Source organism: Prunus persica, chromosome G7 (assembly GCF_000346465.2).
Source record: "Prunus persica cultivar Lovell chromosome G7, Prunus_persica_NCBIv2, whole genome shotgun sequence".
Lineage (NCBI taxonomy): Eukaryota > Viridiplantae > Streptophyta > Magnoliopsida > Rosales > Rosaceae > Prunus > Prunus persica.
The window spans coordinates 16,199,262-16,220,485 of record NC_034015.1 but is presented as its reverse complement, the minus strand read 5'-3'; the positions used below and the strand labels follow the sequence as shown (position 1 = coordinate 16,220,485).

At 38.2% G+C, this 21,224-nt stretch overlaps 4 protein-coding genes across 6 annotated transcripts; 2 read left to right on the top strand and 2 right to left on the bottom strand.

Annotated features, from left to right (window-relative positions):
* On the top strand, positions 3,673 to 6,165 carry LOC18769658 (scarecrow-like protein 15). Its single transcript, XM_007203695.2, has one exon. The coding sequence runs from the start codon at positions 4,150 to 4,152 to the stop codon at positions 5,821 to 5,823; it is 1,674 nt and encodes a 557-aa protein (XP_007203757.1). The 5' UTR covers positions 3,673 to 4,149; the 3' UTR covers positions 5,824 to 6,165.
* On the top strand, positions 6,877 to 10,184 carry LOC18769383 (HVA22-like protein k). The gene is made up of 8 exons (XM_020568508.1): positions 6,877 to 6,984; positions 7,296 to 7,354; positions 7,442 to 7,539; positions 7,695 to 7,746; positions 8,387 to 8,450; positions 9,317 to 9,412; positions 9,596 to 9,668; positions 9,860 to 10,184. The coding sequence occupies exons 1-8, from the start codon at positions 6,952 to 6,954 to the stop codon at positions 9,949 to 9,951; spliced, it is 567 nt and encodes a 188-aa protein (XP_020424097.1). The 5' UTR covers positions 6,877 to 6,951; the 3' UTR covers positions 9,952 to 10,184.
* LOC18771192 (G-box-binding factor 1) lies at positions 10,648 to 14,637 on the bottom strand. Of its 3 annotated transcripts, none has more exons than XM_020568506.1 (12): positions 14,364 to 14,637; positions 13,688 to 13,853; positions 13,563 to 13,610; positions 13,359 to 13,448; positions 13,175 to 13,264; positions 12,840 to 13,010; positions 12,639 to 12,698; positions 12,355 to 12,403; positions 12,092 to 12,282; positions 11,656 to 11,733; positions 11,193 to 11,318; positions 10,648 to 10,979 (listed from the first exon to the last, which is right to left on the bottom strand). In XM_020568506.1, exons 2-12 carry the CDS (start codon positions 13,745 to 13,747, stop codon positions 10,899 to 10,901), a joined length of 1,044 nt encoding a protein of 347 aa, XP_020424095.1. In that variant the 5' UTR covers positions 13,748 to 13,853; positions 14,364 to 14,637; the 3' UTR covers positions 10,648 to 10,898. The 3 variants fall into 3 exon arrangements, with proteins under 3 accessions (XP_020424095.1, XP_007202308.1, XP_020424096.1); XM_007202246.2 differs by having other exon boundaries at positions 12,639 to 12,696; positions 12,835 to 13,010; positions 14,364 to 14,634; XM_020568507.1 differs by having other exon boundaries at positions 12,092 to 12,165; positions 12,639 to 12,696; positions 12,835 to 13,010; positions 14,364 to 14,634.
* LOC18770208 (serine/threonine-protein kinase STY17) lies at positions 15,761 to 21,035 on the bottom strand. Its single transcript, XM_020569011.1, has 6 exons — positions 20,839 to 21,035; positions 18,451 to 18,574; positions 17,370 to 17,565; positions 16,923 to 17,044; positions 16,679 to 16,834; positions 15,761 to 16,320 (listed from the first exon to the last, which is right to left on the bottom strand). Exons 1-6 carry the CDS (start codon positions 21,033 to 21,035, stop codon positions 15,985 to 15,987), a joined length of 1,131 nt encoding a protein of 376 aa, XP_020424600.1. The 3' UTR covers positions 15,761 to 15,984.

Genomic DNA, 21,224 nt, shown 5'->3' with positions numbered 1-21,224 from the left:
ACCTAACAAGCCTATTTTTGAACAAAAGAGAAGAAGCAGCACAATTTTTAGTGTCTTTCTCAACTTAATTTAATTTATTTTATCCCCACTCACTAATGGTATTTTATTTATTTATTTTTAGAAGATCTGGCTAGGCCATAGCTTTTGGCAACTACAAAATAAAAAATTACGGACATTAATATGGTTAGTTATATACAACTAATTGTAGACAAAAACTACTCGATCAGTTTTGGATTGGATACTCAAAATATTAACCTTCTTGGATTTAAACCTTATTGTTTTTTGTTTTTTGTTTTTTTTTTGTTGTTGGCAAATTGGCATTGAAAGGGGCCTAAGGCTAAGGGCATAGCTTCCTGTTAATGTCTTGGTTGTATCATCAATCCAACTACATATCTGAGAGTTGGTCATGCCATCATCAATTCAAGTTGCAGAAGAGTATACCAAACACCTTTCACCATACACCACATACTATTTGGAGGAATCAGAGAGAGAGAGAGAGAGAGAGAGAGAGAGAGAGAGCATGTATAAAATGTGGAGGAATCAAAGAAGAGAAAAAGAAAATGAAGAACGGTGGTCATACATATATAAAAACTACAATGAATCAAGGGGTATTTTTCAAAGCAAAATCAACATATCCAGTGGGGATCCCAATCCCATATCACAAAAAGGAGGAGGGCTTGCTGGCTCTAAGTGTAAGGTGAATGCTTGCATGAGAGAGAGATAGAAGATCCTCAGGCCACTATGGTGCCTAAAAAATCTACCACAGCTGCATGCGCCAGTGCTCTCTCTCTCTCTCTCTCTCTCTCTCTCCCCATCACCCTTTGCCTTTTATTTTCTTTTGGAGAGTGGGTGAATGGACTAGTGAGACCATCTTTATATGAATGATTTAAATCAGAATCTCAACCCCCCTCAATTCCCATCACCTCCTCTCTCTCTCTCTCTCTCTCTCTCTCTCTCTCTCTCTTTTGTGTGCTTCAAGCTTCCCTCTCCCACCGTGTGTGCCCCGTGTACTTAATTATGAGAAACCTTAGTTCTTAAGTAAGTACTTTCTACCTCCATTGATAAGTATTGGCTACAGAAAACTCCATTTTCATACTACTTTGCAATATTAAACTATTTTTAGGCCACAGAAAAAATTCTTTTCGCCCACTTTTAAAAGCATTAAGTAAATCCTAAATACATATAAACAACTCGTGAATCCTAGCGTATATGCACAAACAGAGTTTAGGGTAGTGAGAAATTTAATCCCAACGTCTATAACAATGTTGATAGTTTATTAATAGAAGAATTTTGACTATAAGGAGTTAAGAGATCATGTTAAGCAAACCTTGGATCTTCCATATCCTACCCATAATGGAATCATCTGCTGATGTTTTCCTTTGAATTATTAAGAAAAATATGCTTATCATTATTGTCGAAAGTCTCAGTAGATATACAATTGAATTATTTTGTAACTCTTCATCGATGCCGTCAGTTGCATTATTTTATTATATTCTAAAAGAATGGACGAGGATGCCTTAATAGTTAATGGTATATAAAATCATCAAAGCTCAAATCAATCTGCAACATCTATACTTGTCAATTTACAAAAAGAAATGTCCATTAAAAAACAAGGGTTAATTAATACAAACTACAATGACATTAGGATTTGTCGTATTCTTTCTGTTTTTTCTACTGCAACGTATTCTGTCCTTTACCATCTATTTATCTTTCCTTTTTAGTTTTGTCATCTTCTCCGTTCTGAAATCAAAAGAAAGGAAAAGAAATAAAAAATATATAGCTCTTTTATTTTTATTTTTTATTACTGGATTTCAAATGAGAAACTTGTATTTGACCATACAATTTAAAGTTTTTAATGGAATGTTAAAAGAAACTATACAAAAAGAGACTACGTTTGATACTTGTTAAAAATTATAAAGAAAACTCTATATATACAAGTGGTTTGGACAGTGAATTTAATTTACAGACTATTGGTCTTAGATTCGAATTCCATGACACCTTATTGGTAATGTGTATGTGAGAAATTTCCTTCTCCTTCCTAACTTCGAGAAGAAAAAAAAATTTATCATGCAACATAATGCAATAAAAAATAAAATTCAAATTCCTCATTTTAAATTCAGAGATCAAAATGCAATTAATTTTTTTTCTTGAATGTAGTTGGATAGGATCCTATATCATCCTTTCAGAGTGTTTACATTATTAAACGACAAAAAAAGAGCACAGAAAAACTCAAAGAATTGGCAATTTAACACAAACCCTTTCTTTTCCTCTCCTTGTTTTTGGCTTTGGAATGAAACACACATGATAATCAGGTTGATTAGGACTTAAGTGCTTCAGCTCATTATAAAATTAGTACTAAAATACTTTTGTTTATAGGTCTCTAGCAAAAAGACTCGACCCATCTTTCTGTGGTGGGCAAAAACTTTTCCAATAGTAAAGTTCCTCCCACCCATCACACCCATTACCAAAACAAAAGGTGCAGAAAATGTGCATCGCTAGATCTTGTGTGTTAACTTGCTCTTTGGTACGTAAATGGACGGAAGGATTTGCATCAATCAATCGGTGATTGCAATCTCTCTCTCTCTCTCTCTCTCTCTCCATATTGGAAATTCTTGTAAGGAACATATTCTCTCTTTCTGGTTGCCGCCAATGGCAATTGGCCAAAGCAATCCTACGTGGGCCTGGTTTCTACGCTGCTGTGGTGCATGCCCATGCAAAACAATGCATGTCCGACAAAAAGCAACCCTAGTGGCTCCTACTTGTGGGTCCTGTGGGTCCCTCGCCTGTGCCCAATCAATCTACGCTGGAGTGTTTGCATGTAGGGTCCATCCCTTTGGCCTTTGGGTCCCTCCTCAACGTCAACAAGTGTGAACGTTGCTTCATTCTTGTAGAGTACGTCGACAGTTTGTTCTTTGATTAATTAAGTAAATTAAGAAGAGTACAAATTAATGCTAGTTTAGGGTATTAAACCTAAGATAAAGAGAGAGTTAATTATACTCTAATTAGGTTTTAATTGGTACTTTGCCAACTTCCGATGTGGGAGAGCGAGCCAGTATCTGCGGCCCTCTCAAAGATTTAATGATGGTTCTTTTTTTAAGCTTTTCTCAAAGTGGGATAAGTAAAGGTAAAGGGGGGTTGGTTTTAGTAAGAGCTTTTGTGGGTCCTCTCATCGGAAGAGTTTGGGGGAAACACAACTTTGGAGCTTTAACGCCAATAGTTTGACTTATTTGTCGTTTTACGTTGAAGACTTGAAACGAATTGAGAAGTCTTCCTATATGCAAAGGCTTTGGAATTTTGTACAGATGATGTGAAGGCATTGCAAGTGACCGTTTTTCACCTTTACCCATTTTAACAGATTCAAGACGTAAAAGGAAAAGGATGCATGACATTAACCAAAACACAATTAGGACTGAAATGGAGCAATATTAGGGGCGCTACGTGGTGTTTTTATGTGTGACTTTCTTATTCTAAAAATTATCAGCAATAATAAACTTATAACAAAATAAATTAATTCGGAATTTGAATCTGTTAATTATATTGTTAATCACATTTATCTCATAAGTGGAATCCACTCACACATTAAGATAGATACCTCAAATTAAAATAAATATAAAAATATAAAATTTTGGTGAGGAATATGATGAGGAAAATATAGTGCATGAAAACCTAAACTTTCCCCGTTGAAGCCAATCGTTGATTGGTGCATGTAAGTAGCTAGCCAACCGCTCACTTCACTGGTTTGAGTGATTAAAGTTTTGCCTATGCGATCCTTCTGAAAATCAAGCAACACTAGATGGGTTGAGTTCAGTGCTTTGCATGGGCTGAGTGAGAGTTAACAAAAAGCGAATTAGGCAGCGAATCAAACAAAGACACAGAAACTCAAAAAGCAAATGGCCATGGAAGACTTGAGCAAGAAGCCTCAAAGAGATTAAAAGCCTCCTCTGACCCTCGTCATCCATGTCTGTCATGTATGACATATTAATGCAAGCAAGCACCAACCACCATGCACACACGCAAAGATAAAAAGCCAGCAATCATCACATCCAAAAGCCCCCTCACCTCTTCTTCAACCTCATCTCCCTCTTTCGTTTCCAGCACCCAAAAACAGAGCAGCAGCTCACAGAGCAAACAGAGCTTTCTTGCTAAGCCATGAGAGTACCCGTTTCCTCTCCACAAACCAACCCAAAACTCGAATCTTGCAACAACAACAACACAAACACAAACACCAACCAAACCAACCGAGGCCTCAATTTTCCTGCCAATCTCAATATCCAAAACTTGTGCTACGAACCCACGTCGGTTCTTGATCTGCGTCACAGCCCCAGCCCGGTGGCCGAGCAAAAACCCGCAAAAATTTCAGCGGTTTCAGACGTCCTGTCTCACTCAAATCACCATGACCCTCTTGAGTGGGACGAGCAGGCCCTGCACAATCTGGACTGGGACTCGATCATGAGAGACTTGGGCCTGCACGACGACTCTGTTCCCAACTTGAAGACTTCAATTCCGCAATTGAACTCCACCGACTCACAAATTTCTCATCTTTCCGACTACCCACATCCCCAACCGTTCGACCCGACCCAGCTGGTCCACTCCGATTTCAACATCAATCTCTCCGAAGTATACTCCACCCAGAATTTCACTAACACCACCCACAATTTTTACGACCATCAGCCGGGAAATTGGAACGTCGGGTTTGATTTCATAGAGGAATTAATCCGCGCCGCGGACTGTTTCGACTCGGACGAGTTGCAGCTAGCCCAGGGGATCCTGGACCGCCTGAACCAACGGCTACGATCATCCTCCCCGTCGAAACCCGTCGGGAAACCGCTCCAGCGTGCGGCGGTTTATTTCAGGGACGCCATCCAGTCCATCCTCATCGGCTCAGATTCAGCGGCTCACAATCAGCTCTCGTCCTGGTCCGAAATCGTCCAGACCATCCGCGCCTACAAGTTCTTTTGTGGAATTTCACCAGTTCCGATGTTCTCCCACTTCACGACCAACCAAGCCCTCCTGGAAGCCCTCAGCGGCTCCGCCTTCATTCACGTCGTCGACTTCGACATCGGCTTCGGTGGCCAGTACGCTTCCCTGATGAAAGAGCTCGCCGAGAAAGCTGACGTGGCTGGCCGAACCAGCCCAGTCCCACAGGTGCTCCGCATCACCGCTGTCGTGCCCGAGGAGTACGCAGGCGAAACCCGGCTGGTCAAGGAGAACCTCTCCCAGTTCGCTCAGGACCTCAAGATCAGGTTCCAGGTAGAGTTCGTCCCCGTCCGTACGTTCGAGATGATGTCCTTTAAGGCCGTCAAGTTCATGGACGGAGAGAAAACGGCGGTTCTGCTCTCGCCGTACATCCTGCGCCGCCTCTGCTCTCAGAACAACATTTCCGCTTTTCTTGGCGACATGCGGCGGTTGTCGCCAAGCGTCGTGGTGTTTGTCGACGCCGACGGGATGGGGGACTCCGCAACGACTTCTTTCAGGAGGAACTTTGTCTCCAGCCTCGAGTTTTTCTCCGTTATGCTGGAGTCGCTCGACGCGGCCCCGGCGGCTTCCAGCGAAGTGGTGAAGAAGATTGAGACGTTTTTGCTGCGGCCGAAGATTCAGGCGGCGGTGGAGGCGGCGGGGAGGAGGGTCCCACCGTGGCGGGAAGCGTTTCAAGGGGCAGGGATGAGGGCTGTGGAGCTGAGCCAGTTTGCGGACTTTCAGGCCCAGTGCTTGCTGGGGAAGGTCCAGGTCAGGGGGTTCCACGTGGCGAAACGGCAGGCCGAGTTGGTGCTTTGCTGGCACGATAGAGCCCTGGTTGCCACGTCGGCATGGAGGTGTAATTAGGGCAGCTAATTAGCGTTTTGCAGCTATCTAGCTAGCTAGAACTAGCTAATAATTAAGTAGTTATTTTACTTCATTATAAGTCTATACTCTGACTCTTTAACTATTGGGGGTTTGGGGTGTAATTATGTTTTAAGGTTAAGTTAATGATCCCGACCAATTTGTTTTGTTGGATTTGGGACTAGTTTTTTCTTTCTTTGGTGTATGTGTGGTTTTCGTTTCGTTTTGCCTTGTAACTCTTTTTTCGACTTGTTTTTTAACAAACATAACAGGAAAGCTAAGCAATTATTGGCAATGTCCCAACACTCTATTATGAATCAATGAATCATATTTCATTCCACATCACTTATTTCTTACATTTAATCTTCATAGATTGAATTATAAGATTGACTCTTGTAGCCTGAGTTTGTAACTAAAATAGAGCGTTTAAATCATTAACAATATACTGGTAGTTAAACCAAGTGAGCAAGATGATCTTAATTTGGTCGCAATTACATGTTTGTGAGATTGTATTAAGCACACTCCAACCCCTCAGATTAGTAGGGCAGACCCGATCCATCATGGGTGGGTTGTAAAAATCTAATAATAAAGCATGTAAGTGGTTTGTAATTCAAGTGATTTAAGAGTATTTTTCATTGTACTCGAAATCCTAAGTTCGATTCCTCCTTTTCCCAATATTGATTTACATTACCAATTGCTTTAGTTCATATATAGGTGGCTAAACCCTCTTCTCAAGATTAATAATCTTCACGGTCTAATAAATCTCAACATGTGAATTCGAGTGAATTAGAAAAAAAAAAATTACAATTGATTAAGAGTAAAATACACGGATTTGGATTTTTTTAAAGGATATATACGATAATTTATGAAGAGAGGAATTTGAACTTGGATGCAAGAGGAATGGGTTTTAAATTTAACGAAAAATCATTTTAAGTGATATTAGTTTTTAATTTAAAATGATTTTTTATAATTACTTTACTATTTTCTTTTTCCTTAATTTAAATTCTCAGTTTTTCCATTTATCTCGTGTCTACTAACTTAGATTAATAAATCACAAGTATAAAAACGCCATATATCGAAAACGAAATTTGCGGTTAGGCGGTTTCCCTGCGCTCTTTGCTCTGCTCGGAGATGGCGCTTCTCGGATCCAACATAGCCAGCGAGGTCAAGTTTCACCTTCCTCTGATTTTGCTTTCCTTTCTTTGCTCAATGACATTTTTCTCTTTTGGCTTGCTCTCGTTTCAATTTCGCGTCAACAGTTGTAACAGGCTGATCCCAAAATTCGAATTCCAATTTGATTTAGGGATTCGTAATAACTGATAATATGAAATTAAATTGTTTATTCAATAATATTTCCGATGATTCACTTTAAATTTTTGCTGATCCGGTGCAAGATAATGAATTAGAGGAAATAAACCAATGATTTTAATATCATTTCCAGTGAGAAATTAAGAAACTTTGATTGTCAAATGCAGGTAGGTTTACGATTGCTCCTTTGCCCTCTCGGTTCAAACATTGTTCTTCGAACAGCATGGTAAGCCATGAATACCGTTTCTTTCTTCTGTATAAGCTTCAAAAATGGTTATTATGTGATTCGACGTTGAGTTTTTCTCTGGTATAGTTGTTCTGTGGGGATTGGTATACCAGTATACTGTACATGCAAGGCAATTGAGAGGAAAGATCGTAATGCACAAGAAAAGTGGCTTTTATATTGGGCAGGTTAGAAATTATTATTATTATTAGTATTATTTTCCTTTTGAACTTGGATTTGGTTCACCTTTCATCTCAACTGTATATAACACAGGCTTATGATTTTCGGACATTATCATGCAACTAATTTAGTTCTTTCAATTGTCCACTTCAAATGGTTGCAGCTTATGGATCTTTCAGCCTTGTGGAAATATTTTCAGACAAGCTTATTTCTTGGTAAGACTCTGGATCCTATTTCTCAAAATCATTACAATTGTCATGAAGTTAGATTCTCTATTTTAGGTTAGATGGGTCAAGTTTTCCCCCTTGAAAATCCGATAAATTGTTTTATTTGTGTCGTTTAACGTGTACTACTTTTTTACATGTGCATATTCATCTTTGTATATTTGCCCAGAATCTCATACGGTTTTGTGTAGTTTCAGGATTACTCTTGACCTCTTTCGAGTTTGTACATTACAGATGGTTTAATTAAACCCCTGATGAATTGCATGTGTCAACCACAATGTTTTGATGAATTGAATAGCAAAAAATTCAGTTTTCCTATATAATTAAAAGAAATCCACATTTTGAAAAATAATAAAATCAGATATCCTACACTCTTTCATATATTTTTAAAGTTATCTATTCATGTACTTGTTATAATGATGACATGAGCCATTTCTCCAACAAGACTATGGTGCAGTAGCATTCAGGATATAATGTGTTTTTAACTATAGTTACAAATGAGATTATATTGGCATAGGGAAAGAGTAAATTGTATCTTAACAACATTATAAGAAAAGATATCACTACTAATTTAAGCATGCGTTTACCTGAGCTTGATAGACAACCTCATCTTTATTGTCGTTGTAACCAGGTGCCCAATGTACTATCATTTGAAGTTTGCCTTTCTTGTTTGGCTCCAACTTCCATCTGTCGATGTAAGTTCAATGCTATTCTTCTCTTTGGAGTGTTTGTGTCAGTACATAATGAAAATGACAAAGGCAGTCACAAAGTTGAATTGGTTCTAATTATCTATTTTCTCTCACCCTCTCTTGCATTAACTTCCAGTATGTCATTTCAATTATCCTCGTATATTCAAACTCATTTGTAATTCGGGAAACATCCTGGGAATGTTTGGATAAATTGAGTAATTTCACCATTTTTTTCATCTTTCTGTTTTGAATGATATTTTTTCTTTGCCAGATTGGGATGAGATTTGACCCATGACCTATTCTAATCTTAACCCTTTTCCCCACCTACCTCATCACTTGGACTCTTCTCCTGAGTTTATTAACAAAACCATATTACATAGTTACTGAGCATATATATATATATAATTATAAAATGAAGCTCATTGCAGACAATACTAAAGCATATTTCTTTTGAATTAGGTTGAAATTTCTTTTTTGAAAGGCATTTTGGAAGGGACTTGGAAGGGGGTTGGTGCAATGAGATTATGAGGAGTAAAATGTAGTTTAGACTAGTTGATTTAGCTTTAGAGTTTATATCTTTTAGTTGTGATGTCAAGTGATAAGCAGCTAGTCTCGGCTGTCAGGCAGTAAAGACAGCATCATGATTGTCATCCAATTCTGTTGAACATCACTTGTTAATGAGGATGATAACAGGCACTTGGAAGAAAATAAATGCATTTTTAGCTGTGTTCATAATGCTTTGTAGCATTTCATAACACACTCTGTTTATATGCATAACTTTATGAGATACGGACACATGGGGAAAATTGTGTTGTAATTAACTACCTGCTTTCTTCTATGAAAATTAGTAAATAACTGCCTGATTCTACCAGGGAGCAAAGCAGTTGTACACGAACCATCTACGTCCATTCTTTTTGAAGCATCAAACTAGGGTTGATCGATTTCTGGGACTCACATATGGTGAATTGGTATGCCTTCTGTCTCTTGAGCAATGTGTGTTTATGTGAATATTACTTTGGTAAGCAGTACCCTTGAAATTTGTTGGTCATGGTCAAAATCAACTGTCTGTGCAAGTGCTTGTTTCTGTTTTTACATTGTAGGTAAAATACTACGATGTGCATTCATAGAGCTATCTGGTTTCTATATTGCAGCACAAACTCATTAGTGCACACCAAGCGGAGATCGAGTATGCTAGGGCTGTGGTGATGAAAATTTTGGGTTCAGGTGAGAATGACATTGGTACCCCCACCACATACACTCAAAGTCAAACACCTACAGTTTCTCCCCTGCAAAGGGATCGTATATAATGTGATGGATATCATTAGTTTAACAGGCTAGTAGTTAGAGCTTGTTTGTTATATTTGCTGGTCCATTCTTTCTGACTACAGTTCATTGCCCTCCCTCCTATTTAACAGACCCGAGGCCTAATTCAGACGTACCACGACAGAATGCAATAGAAGGCCAGGCAAGAATAGCCCCAGTTTCGGAGTCTGATCATGAGGATTAGTGATATTATTAAAAAGAGAATGATTAGTGTTTTTCCCTGTTGGTAATATGTGTAGTTTTGAAATCCTTCTGTTCCTGGTGCAAAAGGAGAAAAGAAAGAAAAGTACCTTCCCTTTTGTAATGTAATTGTGTATTTCTTATTTGTGCTGTAATTAGTGTATTTCTTATTTGTGCTGTAATTAGTGAAGATCTGAGGTAGTATGCAATGAAGAAAATCATTTTTGGGTAGCTTTACTCTTGGCATGTTATCTCACAATTTGGTAAATATGATGTCGACTTTAACTGTACTTTAGCACATGGAAATATTGCTCATGTTTATCTTTACCACATTCGGTGTCACGTTTTGTCCTTGTCTTTTCCTTTCCTACCCTTTTTTTCTTAGACATATCAGAAGCCGTCTGGTTGGAAGATCTTTAACCAAGCATTGCCTTTTCTAACTGATGCCCTGCTAGTTGTAAGAGAGAGGGAAACACCACCTATTTTCCCAACTCTCACATTTGATGTGGAATTAATGAATCTATGAAAGTAAATAGCACGGTGAATTGCATCATTTCTTTCTCAGCCTCTGCCTCTTCGAAACAAAGATACAAAAAGTTTGCTGTTTCTATAACCAAACTCCTCCACTCCGTCCGCAGCACCATTTTGAGTGAGCACAGAAACAGTAACAACGGGGAGGAAGAATGAGGAAGTACAAATCGGTTCGCAAAGATAAATAGTCAATGGAAGCAATCTATTATATACTCTTTTCCAACGGTACAACAACAATTTGCATGGCTCCGAGGATCCAACTCAGTTGAAAGCTGATAAATAAACGTTACAGTTACAGAGAAGGGTTAAGTGTATAAATTAGTAAGGGAGACAAATGCTCTACGCTCAATTCGAGTGAGGGTCATGGCTTCCGGAGCTCAATAAATTTGTGTTACTACAAAGAGAGAAATTAATTCCTTCTCAACTGTTGCCCTCACCACCACCAGGCTGCTGCTCAAGGTTTGCTACGAAATCTGGTCCGCACACTCGTGTCAACTCTTCCTGTATAGCAGAAAAAATCATTAGTATCAAAAAATGGACTGCACTAGTGGAACAGATTAGTGAAACATTCAGGCAACTTTGATTGCTTTTAACCCATCAAGCTACAAGTTGAACCGGCAAGGATCCTCTCCCCATTTGAGTTTATGTGAACATGGATATGACATTTGACATAGAAGTAAAATAAGAAGAAAATGCAATTGTATTGAAGTAAACCTTTATATTAGTATTCTCAGATGTGAGTTTCTCGCATTCTTCTGAGAGCCTGTGCAGTTCATCTCTAAGGTTATGATTCTCATTGCTCAATGTCTCCACCCTTGCTTGTAGCTCTTCACACTCCGCCTGGTAAACATAAGAAATGGAAGAGGGAGTTAAGCATATATATGTATGATATCAATATATATTATATTTGTTCAGGTCTTAGCACATAGCTCTACTGTTTGATTGGTCCTTTAAAATTGATCATCATGTAGCACACGATGCTTATTAAAATTTCCACTAGTTAAAGAGGGACAAATATTACTTTTTTTTCTTCCTTAAATGCAGATTTTCCTCCCATAGCCCTTCATTTGTGACCAAATTGGGTACTGATCTTTTTATTGAAATTTAAATAAATAAATAAAAAGCGAGATAGAACAGGGAAATTGCTGCCAAATAGTGTATATAAGAACATCTGTACCTGCTTCCGTAATCTTGACCTCCTAGCTGACTCCCTATTTGATTGCTTTCTTTTCTGTCTTTTCAGTTCACGTTCGTCCTGTCAAAATCATGAAAAAACAATTAAAACCTTACTAGAACTTACTATAATGCCAGTCTTTTAAGAAAGATATTCATAATGTCTCCACCATGACAAAGATATTCATAATGTCTCCACCATGACTAGGCAAATTTCCTCTTGGCACACAATCTGGCATGTTAATTTACATGGTTGTTAATCTAGCATTAATTAAGTGGAATCTTTAAATGTGCTTCCATATTGGTCTGAAAAATAAATTGACAATCTCTCTCTCTCTCTCTCTCTCTCTCTCTCTCTCTCTCATCATGTGTGCGTGTAAATTTTTGCACGGATAGTGATTACAAAATAACAATTTAGAAGATAACAGAAAGATTCGTACTTGAATCCAGTGGTCAGCACCCGCAGCTGATGGAGCTCCTGATGGATTTGCTCTCATTTTTGCTCCTCCAGCACCTGCAGGGGTTGAATTCCATAAGTCCATTCCGATATTCAGATTAGTAGCAGGCATAGAGACAGGCTTCCCAGGCACTGAAGCTTGAACATTTGCCCCAGTATTCTGTGCATTTGCTCCTGGAAAATTAATTATGAGCAAACCATTTTACAAATATAACACAAGCAGGAAGTTGAACACGATTAATATACCATCTGCAAGCATCTTGTCAAAGCTTCCCCTCTTGTTTGCACCATACTCCTAGAGAGAAATCAACCATGTTTTCATTAGAAGAAAAAGAATACATCATACCAGAAGAAATTTTGTTCGAACAGGTTAATATGGAAGTATAAAGTCCAACACAGAATATCTAAGTCTAGATGTGGGCAAGCGAAAAATGGGCAACAATAATTTTCCAGATGGGCCCGCAACTTTGTTAGTCGAGCAAAGTAACAACCAACACCTAGGAGCAATTAGCTAAAATGCTTATACACACCTGTTGGTTAGCATTATCTTCACTGCCATCTGATGAACCCTCACTACCACTTTCACCACTATTATCCAAAAAATTTAGAGTCAGACAACAAGGCACCACACTGATACAAAAATCTTGCACGGAGCCAATGTAAAAAGAGAAAAGAGAAATCTAAAAAATTGTCAAAAGGAGAAATCCAAAGCAAAGATTAGCACACCTTTGTGAAGCGCCATCATTTCCTGAACCTGAAGTTGCTTTTCCACTCTCCCCAGCCTTGCCACCAACCAAACCTGTATTTCCTGCAGTTCCCTTGGGTTTTTTGGTTGAAACCCGCTCTTTCCCATCTGGGCCCTTCCCTTCCAACTCTGGATTTGTCTGTGCTGAGGCTGGAGTCTAAAGAGTAAATGAATGCAAGAAATCAGCTGATGAGGTTGAAATCTTAGATAACATCATAGAGGCCATTTTTATCAATGAAGATGGACAGACGTGTATAAAGCAAATAGGTCAGAGTTGGTTTGCGAAGGGGATATAATCATATGAGAGGGATAGCATCATACCGCGACCATACTAGGATGAGCATAAACTCCACCTGGAGGATACATGGCTGGGTACGGAACTGGAGTTCCATATGGCGGCATCATAGGATGCTGAAACACAAAAAGAGAATAAACACCACCTTTTTTCAACCAAAAAAAAAAAATGCAATCTTCTTTCCTATGTAACAAAGGAAAAGACATTTACTTGGGCTCCCCACATATAGGGATGTGGAGTTGGGGAAGCAACAGTAGAGGCGAAAAAGGGAGGTGGAGTAGCTCCAGGACCATAATAAGCCTAAACAAGAAGCTATGAGCTATTAAAATTATTTATCAAGATATCATATTTATCTATCTGCTTACTTAAAAAAAAAAATCACATATTGACCCAGAATGTGTTTTCATCATGAACCTGCATAGAGCTGGACCAATCCGGATATGAAGGTGTTGTTGGTATTTCCTGTAAATTCATGGGAGACTGATTAAAAACTTGAGGGGAAAGAATTGAGGACTTAGGAGGAGGGAGGGAGGGACTACCTGAGCTGTAGAAGCTTGTTTGGAAGGCTTAGAAGGCGTGCCCTCTTCCCCTGTCCCCATTTTTGTTGGCCCAGAAAACACCCCTTAAGTTCACAATTTAACAGATCACGTTTATTCTTATATATATATATATATATATATATATATATATATATCTATGAAGCACCTGCGAAACAACAAAATTAACAGCCCTAAGATAAGTAATTAGATGGTTCAATTAATCAAGATTAACCAAAACAAAAAATGTGGTTAACCAAAGAAGGGTTGAGAGGGAAAGACTGAAAAATCCCCTTCAAATTGTCAAATATTTACTATTCAGGCACCGATTTGACACTCAAAGCCATGAAATTTATCAACTGGGGATTAAATTACACCTACCCTTATCTCAATTTAACTAATTTTCCTACAGCAAGCTCAAAATTCAATCAAACCATTATCACAGAGCTGAAGCAAAAGCTGATAGTATATGAATAGCAGCCAATAAGCGCAACAGATTAACTTGCGTACGCAACAAAGAATTCAACAAAGCTCAGATTTTGACACAATCCGTGGAATAATACAAACACAAAACGAACAGAAAGGCAATTTACGGGAAATCAGGCCATGAGACGCGTGATTTGCATTATATAAGGAGAGAGAGAGAGAGAGAGAGAGAGAGAGAGAGAGAGAGAGAGACCTGCTTTCATGGCGTTTAGGAGAGTGAGGTGGAAGTCCAGGTGGAACAACACTTTATTTAAGATCAACGGCTAACAAATTAGGAATCTAGGGTTTTCGAATTTAGAACCTTCAATTCAAAACTACGTGGGCGAGAGCGAGAGAGAGAGAGAGAGAGATGAAGGCTTCAGCTTTTTCTCTCTAAGTAGTTTTAGTTTTAGTTTTGTCGTTGTTTGGGGATGGGGCTTCGGCTTTGGGTTTGGGGGGGCTGAGTAGATATGTGGGTTGGGGGCTGTACGGAGTGATCCAGTGTGGCGGTGGTCTACCGGAACAAAAAGGGTTAGGGTTTGGCGGGGGAGACACGTGCGAGGAAGATGTGTCCAGCTGTCCACGTTTCACTGGATTAGATCGTGACGATGCAGAAGCCACAATGACTCATCCTGACAGCTACCTTTTCATAATAATTTAATTTAATATTATTACTTTATTTTATTTCTTTATTGTTTATCTCTACTCTCTCCCTCCCTCCCTCCCTCCCTCCTGTCCGGTTTCTTGTACTAACTCTCCTTGATTTACGGCCACGTCACCCTAATAAAAAAGCTATAGTTTTTAGTTGAATATGGAAAAAATTCATGACCCACTTTCTCCTCTTGAAAATTTGTTCCTTGTATCAAAATACCCGCTGCTGTTACATATTTATCCCACTCAAATTATAGCACGTCTCTCGATCTTCGATATACACTAATTATGTGAGTCCAACATTTATTACAATTTTTGTAACATGCAAAAACCCCAAATTAATACAAATACTTACATATTTTATTGTCGTATATGTATACGTGCAATCATCTACAATCTAATCAAAGCGTTTTTAGAACCTGAAAAGTTTTGATATGGAACCCTACACATCTTTTCATTAGTAAATTATCCAAAATTAAAAACTTTGGACTTAAAAATAGCTTTTTACCTTCTTTACAAATTCACATAACTTGGATATAGTTACCACTAGCAATGATGTTGTTGCTTAGTCAACGCATAAGATAAGCACTGCTAAGCAACCAGCATAGAAAAGGAAACAAGATCCTTATCTGAAAGCCTACTGTTTTAACTTGTACTAATTTTGCCATAGCCAACAATTCAAGCATCAGAAAGGGAGTCATTATGACTAATCACATTAACTTGTACGAAACAAAATATTCCAAAATCTAAGAGTTTTAAAGGGACAAGCCAGCATACCTATGAAAATGAAATACAAAATCCAATGGTTTGAGAAGAATTTGAAATAAAAATAAAATGCTAAAGATCAAAATTGACAAAAGATTAAGCTCTTGATTTGTAAAGCAATCCCAACCGGGAAAACACTTTGTATCCAACTCCCTCTCTAGCTCTCTATCTGTTTTTTTTTTGTTTTTTTGTTTTTTTTATTCTAAGGTTCCTACCAATGTAATTTCTGTACAGTTGCCTGTAACACAAGTTACATAACAACAGTTCAGCTCAGAAACCCTGGCTGTGTGTACCTATCTATATCTGTAGTTCTTCTGTGTATCCTACAAAAGGTGAGTGAATAACCAAAACAATTCCTAGCCTGTGGAGTGAGCCCCTCAGCCCTAAAGAACCCAAAACAGAACCCACAATGCCACTTGTCAACCACACCAGCACTTACATACAAAGCACCTCAAGAAGCTTAATGATCTGCTCTTCGTTCGCCTTTTACCCTTCTTCTTCTCTTCAGGCCTGTCAATCACATGGTTGGTAATTGCCGATTCTTCTTTCTTCACATTGCAGTTCTCAGGATGTTCAACTTCAGTCTCAACGACTTTGGGAGGTTCAGCCTCAGTTGAACACAGTTCCTTGAACAAGTTGGAAAGAAAATCTGTGATTTCCATGAACTCAGGCCGGGTCTTTGGGTCATGTGCCCAACAGGACTCCAGGAGTGGGATGATCTGCTCAGGAATGTCATCCAGGCTCGGCCGTACTGCCTGCAAAGCAAGAGCAAAAAATTCATCCAAATGTTTCCACAGAATGTAGCAAATCATAGAACATCTGTTTCCATGGCAAAAGAAAAATCCACCAACAGTCATTTAACTTTCAAAAAATTGTTTTCATGTTACACTCAGTTCATCGGATCAGCAGCAAAATCAAACTTTCCAAAATATAAACAATCATACAAGTTTCTTAGTAAATCTAAGGCAATTCGAAAAGATCAAGCACCATGGAATGAAGTGGGCTGAGTTTTAAAAGAGAATACAGATAGGAGTGCTAAAGAGCTTGCAGTAGCTATCAGATAGAGTTTTCGGGTTTCTGGAATATTATTTTATGTTTAAATGCAGGACTTACTTTCGCTGTAGCATATGCTGCCATTATACTAGCCCTTCCCCTGAATGGAGTTTCGTTCATCAGCAACTCCCACAGAACTATGGAGAAGCTGTACACATCTGCCTTGTGATCATATTGCTTCTTCACTCCTCTTGGAAGTGGCTCTGTGTGGAATAACTAATTCAGATAAAAAGAAAAAAAATTAGCCATATTATGAAATTTTTTGCAGTATAAAAATTTGAACAAGTAACACAAAAAACTGCACCTCAGGAGCCATCCACCGGTATGTACCAGCCTCACTAGTCATTGCACCCGCTATCTCCTCTCTAGCATGCCCGAAATCAGCCAGCTTAATTTGCTTCATGTCTTCTGTAAGAAGTAGATTGGCTGGGAAAGAAAAGAAGGTTATTTTTTAGATTAGAACTCAATTTCTGCGATAAACAATGTTTCAACCATATTGTCTAATACTCTAGAATTAGAACTTAGACGAGCGTGCAAAACTAAAAGAAAACAGGATGATTCTAACGATAGCATTCTGGCAAATGTTCAAAACCAGAAATGATTAAATATTTTTGTGGATCCACTAAGGACCTCATTTACAATTACAAGCGGGATATGTTGCCAACCCAAACGCCTGATCAGTTGCCCATCATCAAAATAAACTAAAATAACTAGAACAACCAGAAAAAAGAAAAGGAAAAAGAAAAATTACCTGGCTTTAAATCACGATGGATAATACCATTTGCATGCAAGTATTCCATAGCCCGACTTATATCCAATGCAAAACTTATGGAAAGCTTTAGATCTAGGGTCTGTGGCCTGATGTTCCGCAGATGCTTCTGAACTGTACCACCTCTCATAAGCTCAGTAAGTATCATCAGAGATGGTTCAAAACACGCACCAATAAACTGTTTCAGAGCAATGACTTATATGAGCACATGGGCAAAGGGCATTGATCATGAACGTAAGATGTTCAAGCTTGAATAAGTGACACTGATATGAATCTAGATACATTTAGAGGTGAAGCATGGTGAAACCGAAAGATACAGAAACCAAAAAGGAAAAGAGATTTTATTCCTTAATATGTAGATTTCCAAATTACTATCATCACTATATCTCATAATTTATACTAAAAGTTCCAGATAATACTATCATCACTATTAATATGTAGATTCTATTCCTTAATATGTAGGTTTCGTGCAGATAATACTCTATCAGTTCTTAGAGTGCTAGTAAATTCTCAAAAAAGGAACTGTAATCACATACAGTGATGTATAGCAGGAGTTGTTTGTCAAAGATACTTTATTCTCACAGTCAGTATAGTACCAAAAGTTCCATATATGGTTACATTATGAGTAATTTAAGGAATCGTGAGGGAACAAGTACTACTCCAAGCAAAGATTATCCCAAACCATCATTACTTTAATATTTAGGCAACCAGTTTGCAGAAGCTAAAAGGGCATTGAATACCAATTTAGGAACAAAAGTACAGCGATCTCAGAGGTGTTCATTTCCTCAGGTTACGATTTCATCTCATCACCTTGATATAAATCGAAGAAAGATGTTTCTTGAAACAAAAGGTCAATTTACATAAATGTTTTCTTCTAATAACCAAACCGAGGAACTGAGGAACCAGAATAGTATAGAACTCATACCAGGCAGGTACAAGTTGTTAAAGTCCTCTACAAAAGAGAGAAAAGGCTTTCCAATTCCAAGAAATGATGAACAAACAGTATATATTTATAAAAAATGCAGGCATGAGAACAAATAAGAGGAAATAAGTAGTAGGATACCTTCACAATATTGTCATGTTTCACCTTTGCAAGAAGTATAACCTCTCTCTGAAATTTTTCCTTCAATTCAGTTGATTCTTTGGTTGGCTCTATAATTTTTACAGCGACAGGCTTGGATTTGTACCTAGAAACATAGCCTTGAAAGAGTCAGCACCCTATCATCATCCAGAACTAAACATTCCTCCATTGCAGCATGGAACAACACTCAGATTTATGAGTTATACACACACATTATAAAAAAACACACGATACCATTTAAGTTTTGCACACAATACGAGTAAAATCCCGTCTCATATAGTAGGTTTCAGAAAATCATTTAGCGTAAGAAGCAAGACCCTGCTACAAACCTTTTCTACTGACATTAATCATTAATGATTTTCATACTAACTGCAACAAAGAGATTAGATTTGTGTCCTCAGTGACATCTACGTTGGAATATGCTCGCTTTCCAGGAATTCAACCTTCGGGTATAAAAGATATGATAACTATAAATAAACTAAGTTAATGAATCTAAAAAAGGCCTCGCCAAGTTAAAAAGATCTAAAGATATCCTTATTTGCTATTCCTCACTACGTAGTTTGCCATTCCGCTCTAGATAGGGCAACTTCTATGATCCAAATAATTATCATGACAGCTGTGTTTTAAATTTTTTTCCTTGCATTGAAGGATGACACATAAATTATACTAACCTTTACAAACACTACACTTTTCAACTCTACTCAATCGCAGAGTGTCTTCTCCTGTTTTCCATCTGTTCAAATTGGCCCAAGCAGCCAAATAATTAAAACTCCTTGTTACCACTTCTTGGCAAACTGTGCTGTATCATGCAATTTTCTTGGTCCTGCATGTACCTAAACCTATGGACTTGGTAACATATCTTTATAGCTGAACTTCTTTAAATATAATCTGGTCTCATCAACTGATATTATGTCGCCAAAAACCAAATATCAGATGATAATTCTCTCTGTCCTGTATATGCCTAAAAGTCTAAAACTGTTTACTCTTCATTAATCTTTATATTAAAACTTCAAAGTCTAATATTAATCTGGCCTCATCAACTGATATTACGTCCTCAAATACCAACGATCCATACGTTAATAATCTCATTATGATATGCAAATGCTGTTGGTTGAACCCACCTGCCTGCCGTCTCACTACCCTACCCCGTCTCCTAGTCCCCCGGGATACTGAAACATAAAAGACACCATAAATAATGGCCAGGGCTTCTAAATTAAAACAAGAGATATCACCTACCATAAGTAACCAATGATTTTAAATTTCTAATCTACCACACATTAATACATACCTCCTTCCTTGAACTATTTTGCTTGGTGATTAATGTAGGATGGTTTCGGTCCTATATAATATTTAAAAGATTGCCAACAGATTTTCTCACTTGCATTATGTACTGCTAATAATCGTCATGATTGCATTTATGCAACTACTGAGAGCATAGAAACGCTACACGCCTCAATGCCTCATTTCAGAGTGATGACTTGCAGAGAAATAAGGGAGGCCTTGATCACAATTCAACAAAACCTATAATAAATTAATTTTTGATCCCTCCTCTGCTAATAAATGAATAGATTCCAAATGCAGAATGTTTGCATCCCATTTTGGAGCATCCACAACCGCAAATGAGTGGACTGCAAAATCCTGAATGATCACGTCCAATTTGGAGTATTCACCAAAAGCAGTTAAAACCACATGATTTCTCTCAATAATGATTCTCATCAATGCCATTCAGGGTATGTCTTCTCCTAGTAAAAACGGTGATCCAACCACTATAACACATTGATATAAGACCACCCCCAAAAGAAAAACATGCAAAACTTAAAAAGGGTTACACTAAGGACCCTCTAATTATAATTTACTGTGGATTTAAGGCAATGAATTTATACAAAAACTCTGTATATGCAGCATAATAGCACGAAATTCTCTCTGCTTCCTTACTCGAAAGAATGTACAATCTAATCTTGGAAATAAATTAGAGTTATATGACAAATGTACCACAAGGAGACCTTAACTCACTTTTCACTCACAAAGGGTTTACCAATAATGAGAACCAGGACTTAAGATCAAAGAAAATCTAAATGTGGCTCTGAAATTAACAATTGGCACCCAAAAACACCAAGACTCGTTAAAACGCATAAAACATCAAAAACCCTCAAAAGGGTTTATCAGAAAGACCCAGAATTCCAAGACTAAAGCAACTCACAGACCAAACCAAAACAAAGACACCAACTCAACCAAACAAACCAGCACCAAAAGCAAGACAATTCAAGAACATGCAAACAATGTGAGCAACCTAGTCAAGAAGCACAACCAAGAAAAAAAAAGAGCAAACAGATACAGAGACAGTGTTCCAGTGCAAGAAATGGGACCCACAAGCCTTGGAAGACCGTAGAGCGTGGCCCTTCTGTGATTTTTGGACCAATCTCGACGCAGCTCGGGTCAATGAGCCAGCTGGGGTCAAATGACGGCGCGCTTCCACAGTAACCTTTCTCGATGTTCTCGAGGGAGGAGGTTGGGCACGAGTTGCAGGCCTCGCCGCGTGATACTGGGAGGACCTCATGTCCCGCCATTGCTGGAGCTTCTGTTTGCATTTTCACACAGAGAAGAAGAGACGGAGAGACAGAGAGAGTCCACGAAAATGGGTTTTCAGCGGAAGTGAGAAGTGAGTGAGAATTAAAACCAATTGTACAGAAAAAAAATATATTAATACCCGAAAATCGTAAATGGGAAATTATGGTGTGTTTTTAGGAGGCATTTAA

Excerpts from the sequence above, each read along its gene's own strand:
- LOC18769658 (XM_007203695.2), top strand. The coding sequence starts at position 4,150 with ATGAGAGTACCCGTTTCCTCTCCACAAACCAACCCAAAACTCGAATCT.
- LOC18769383 (XM_020568508.1), top strand. The coding sequence starts at position 6,952 with ATGGCGCTTCTCGGATCCAACATAGCCAGCGAG. Across the intron at positions 7,747-8,386 it reads TCAGACAAGCTTATTTCTTG|GTGCCCAATGTACTATCATT; the intron begins GTAAGACTCTGG and ends CGTTGTAACCAG. Across the intron at positions 9,413-9,595 it reads GACTCACATATGGTGAATTG|CACAAACTCATTAGTGCACA; the intron begins GTATGCCTTCTG and ends TCTATATTGCAG.
- LOC18771192 (XM_007202246.2), bottom strand. The coding sequence starts at position 13,747 with ATGGGGACAGGGGAAGAGGGCACGCCTTCTAAGCCTTCCAAACAAGCT. Across the intron at positions 13,611-13,687 it reads AACAAGCTTCTACAGCTCAG|GAAATACCAACAACACCTTC; the intron begins GTAGTCCCTCCC and ends ATGAATTTACAG. Across the intron at positions 13,011-13,174 it reads CTCATCCTAGTATGGTCGCG|ACTCCAGCCTCAGCACAGAC; the intron begins GTATGATGCTAT and ends TTTACTCTTTAG.
- LOC18770208 (XM_020569011.1), bottom strand. The coding sequence starts at position 21,035 with ATGGCGGGACATGAGGTCCTCCCAGTATCACGCGGCGAGGCCTGCAAC. Across the intron at positions 17,045-17,369 it reads CCATCGTGATTTAAAGCCAG|CCAATCTACTTCTTACAGAA; the intron begins GTAATTTTTCTT and ends TTTCTTTCCCAG. Across the intron at positions 16,835-16,922 it reads ACCGGTGGATGGCTCCTGAG|TTATTCCACACAGAGCCACT; the intron begins GTGCAGTTTTTT and ends TATCTGAATTAG.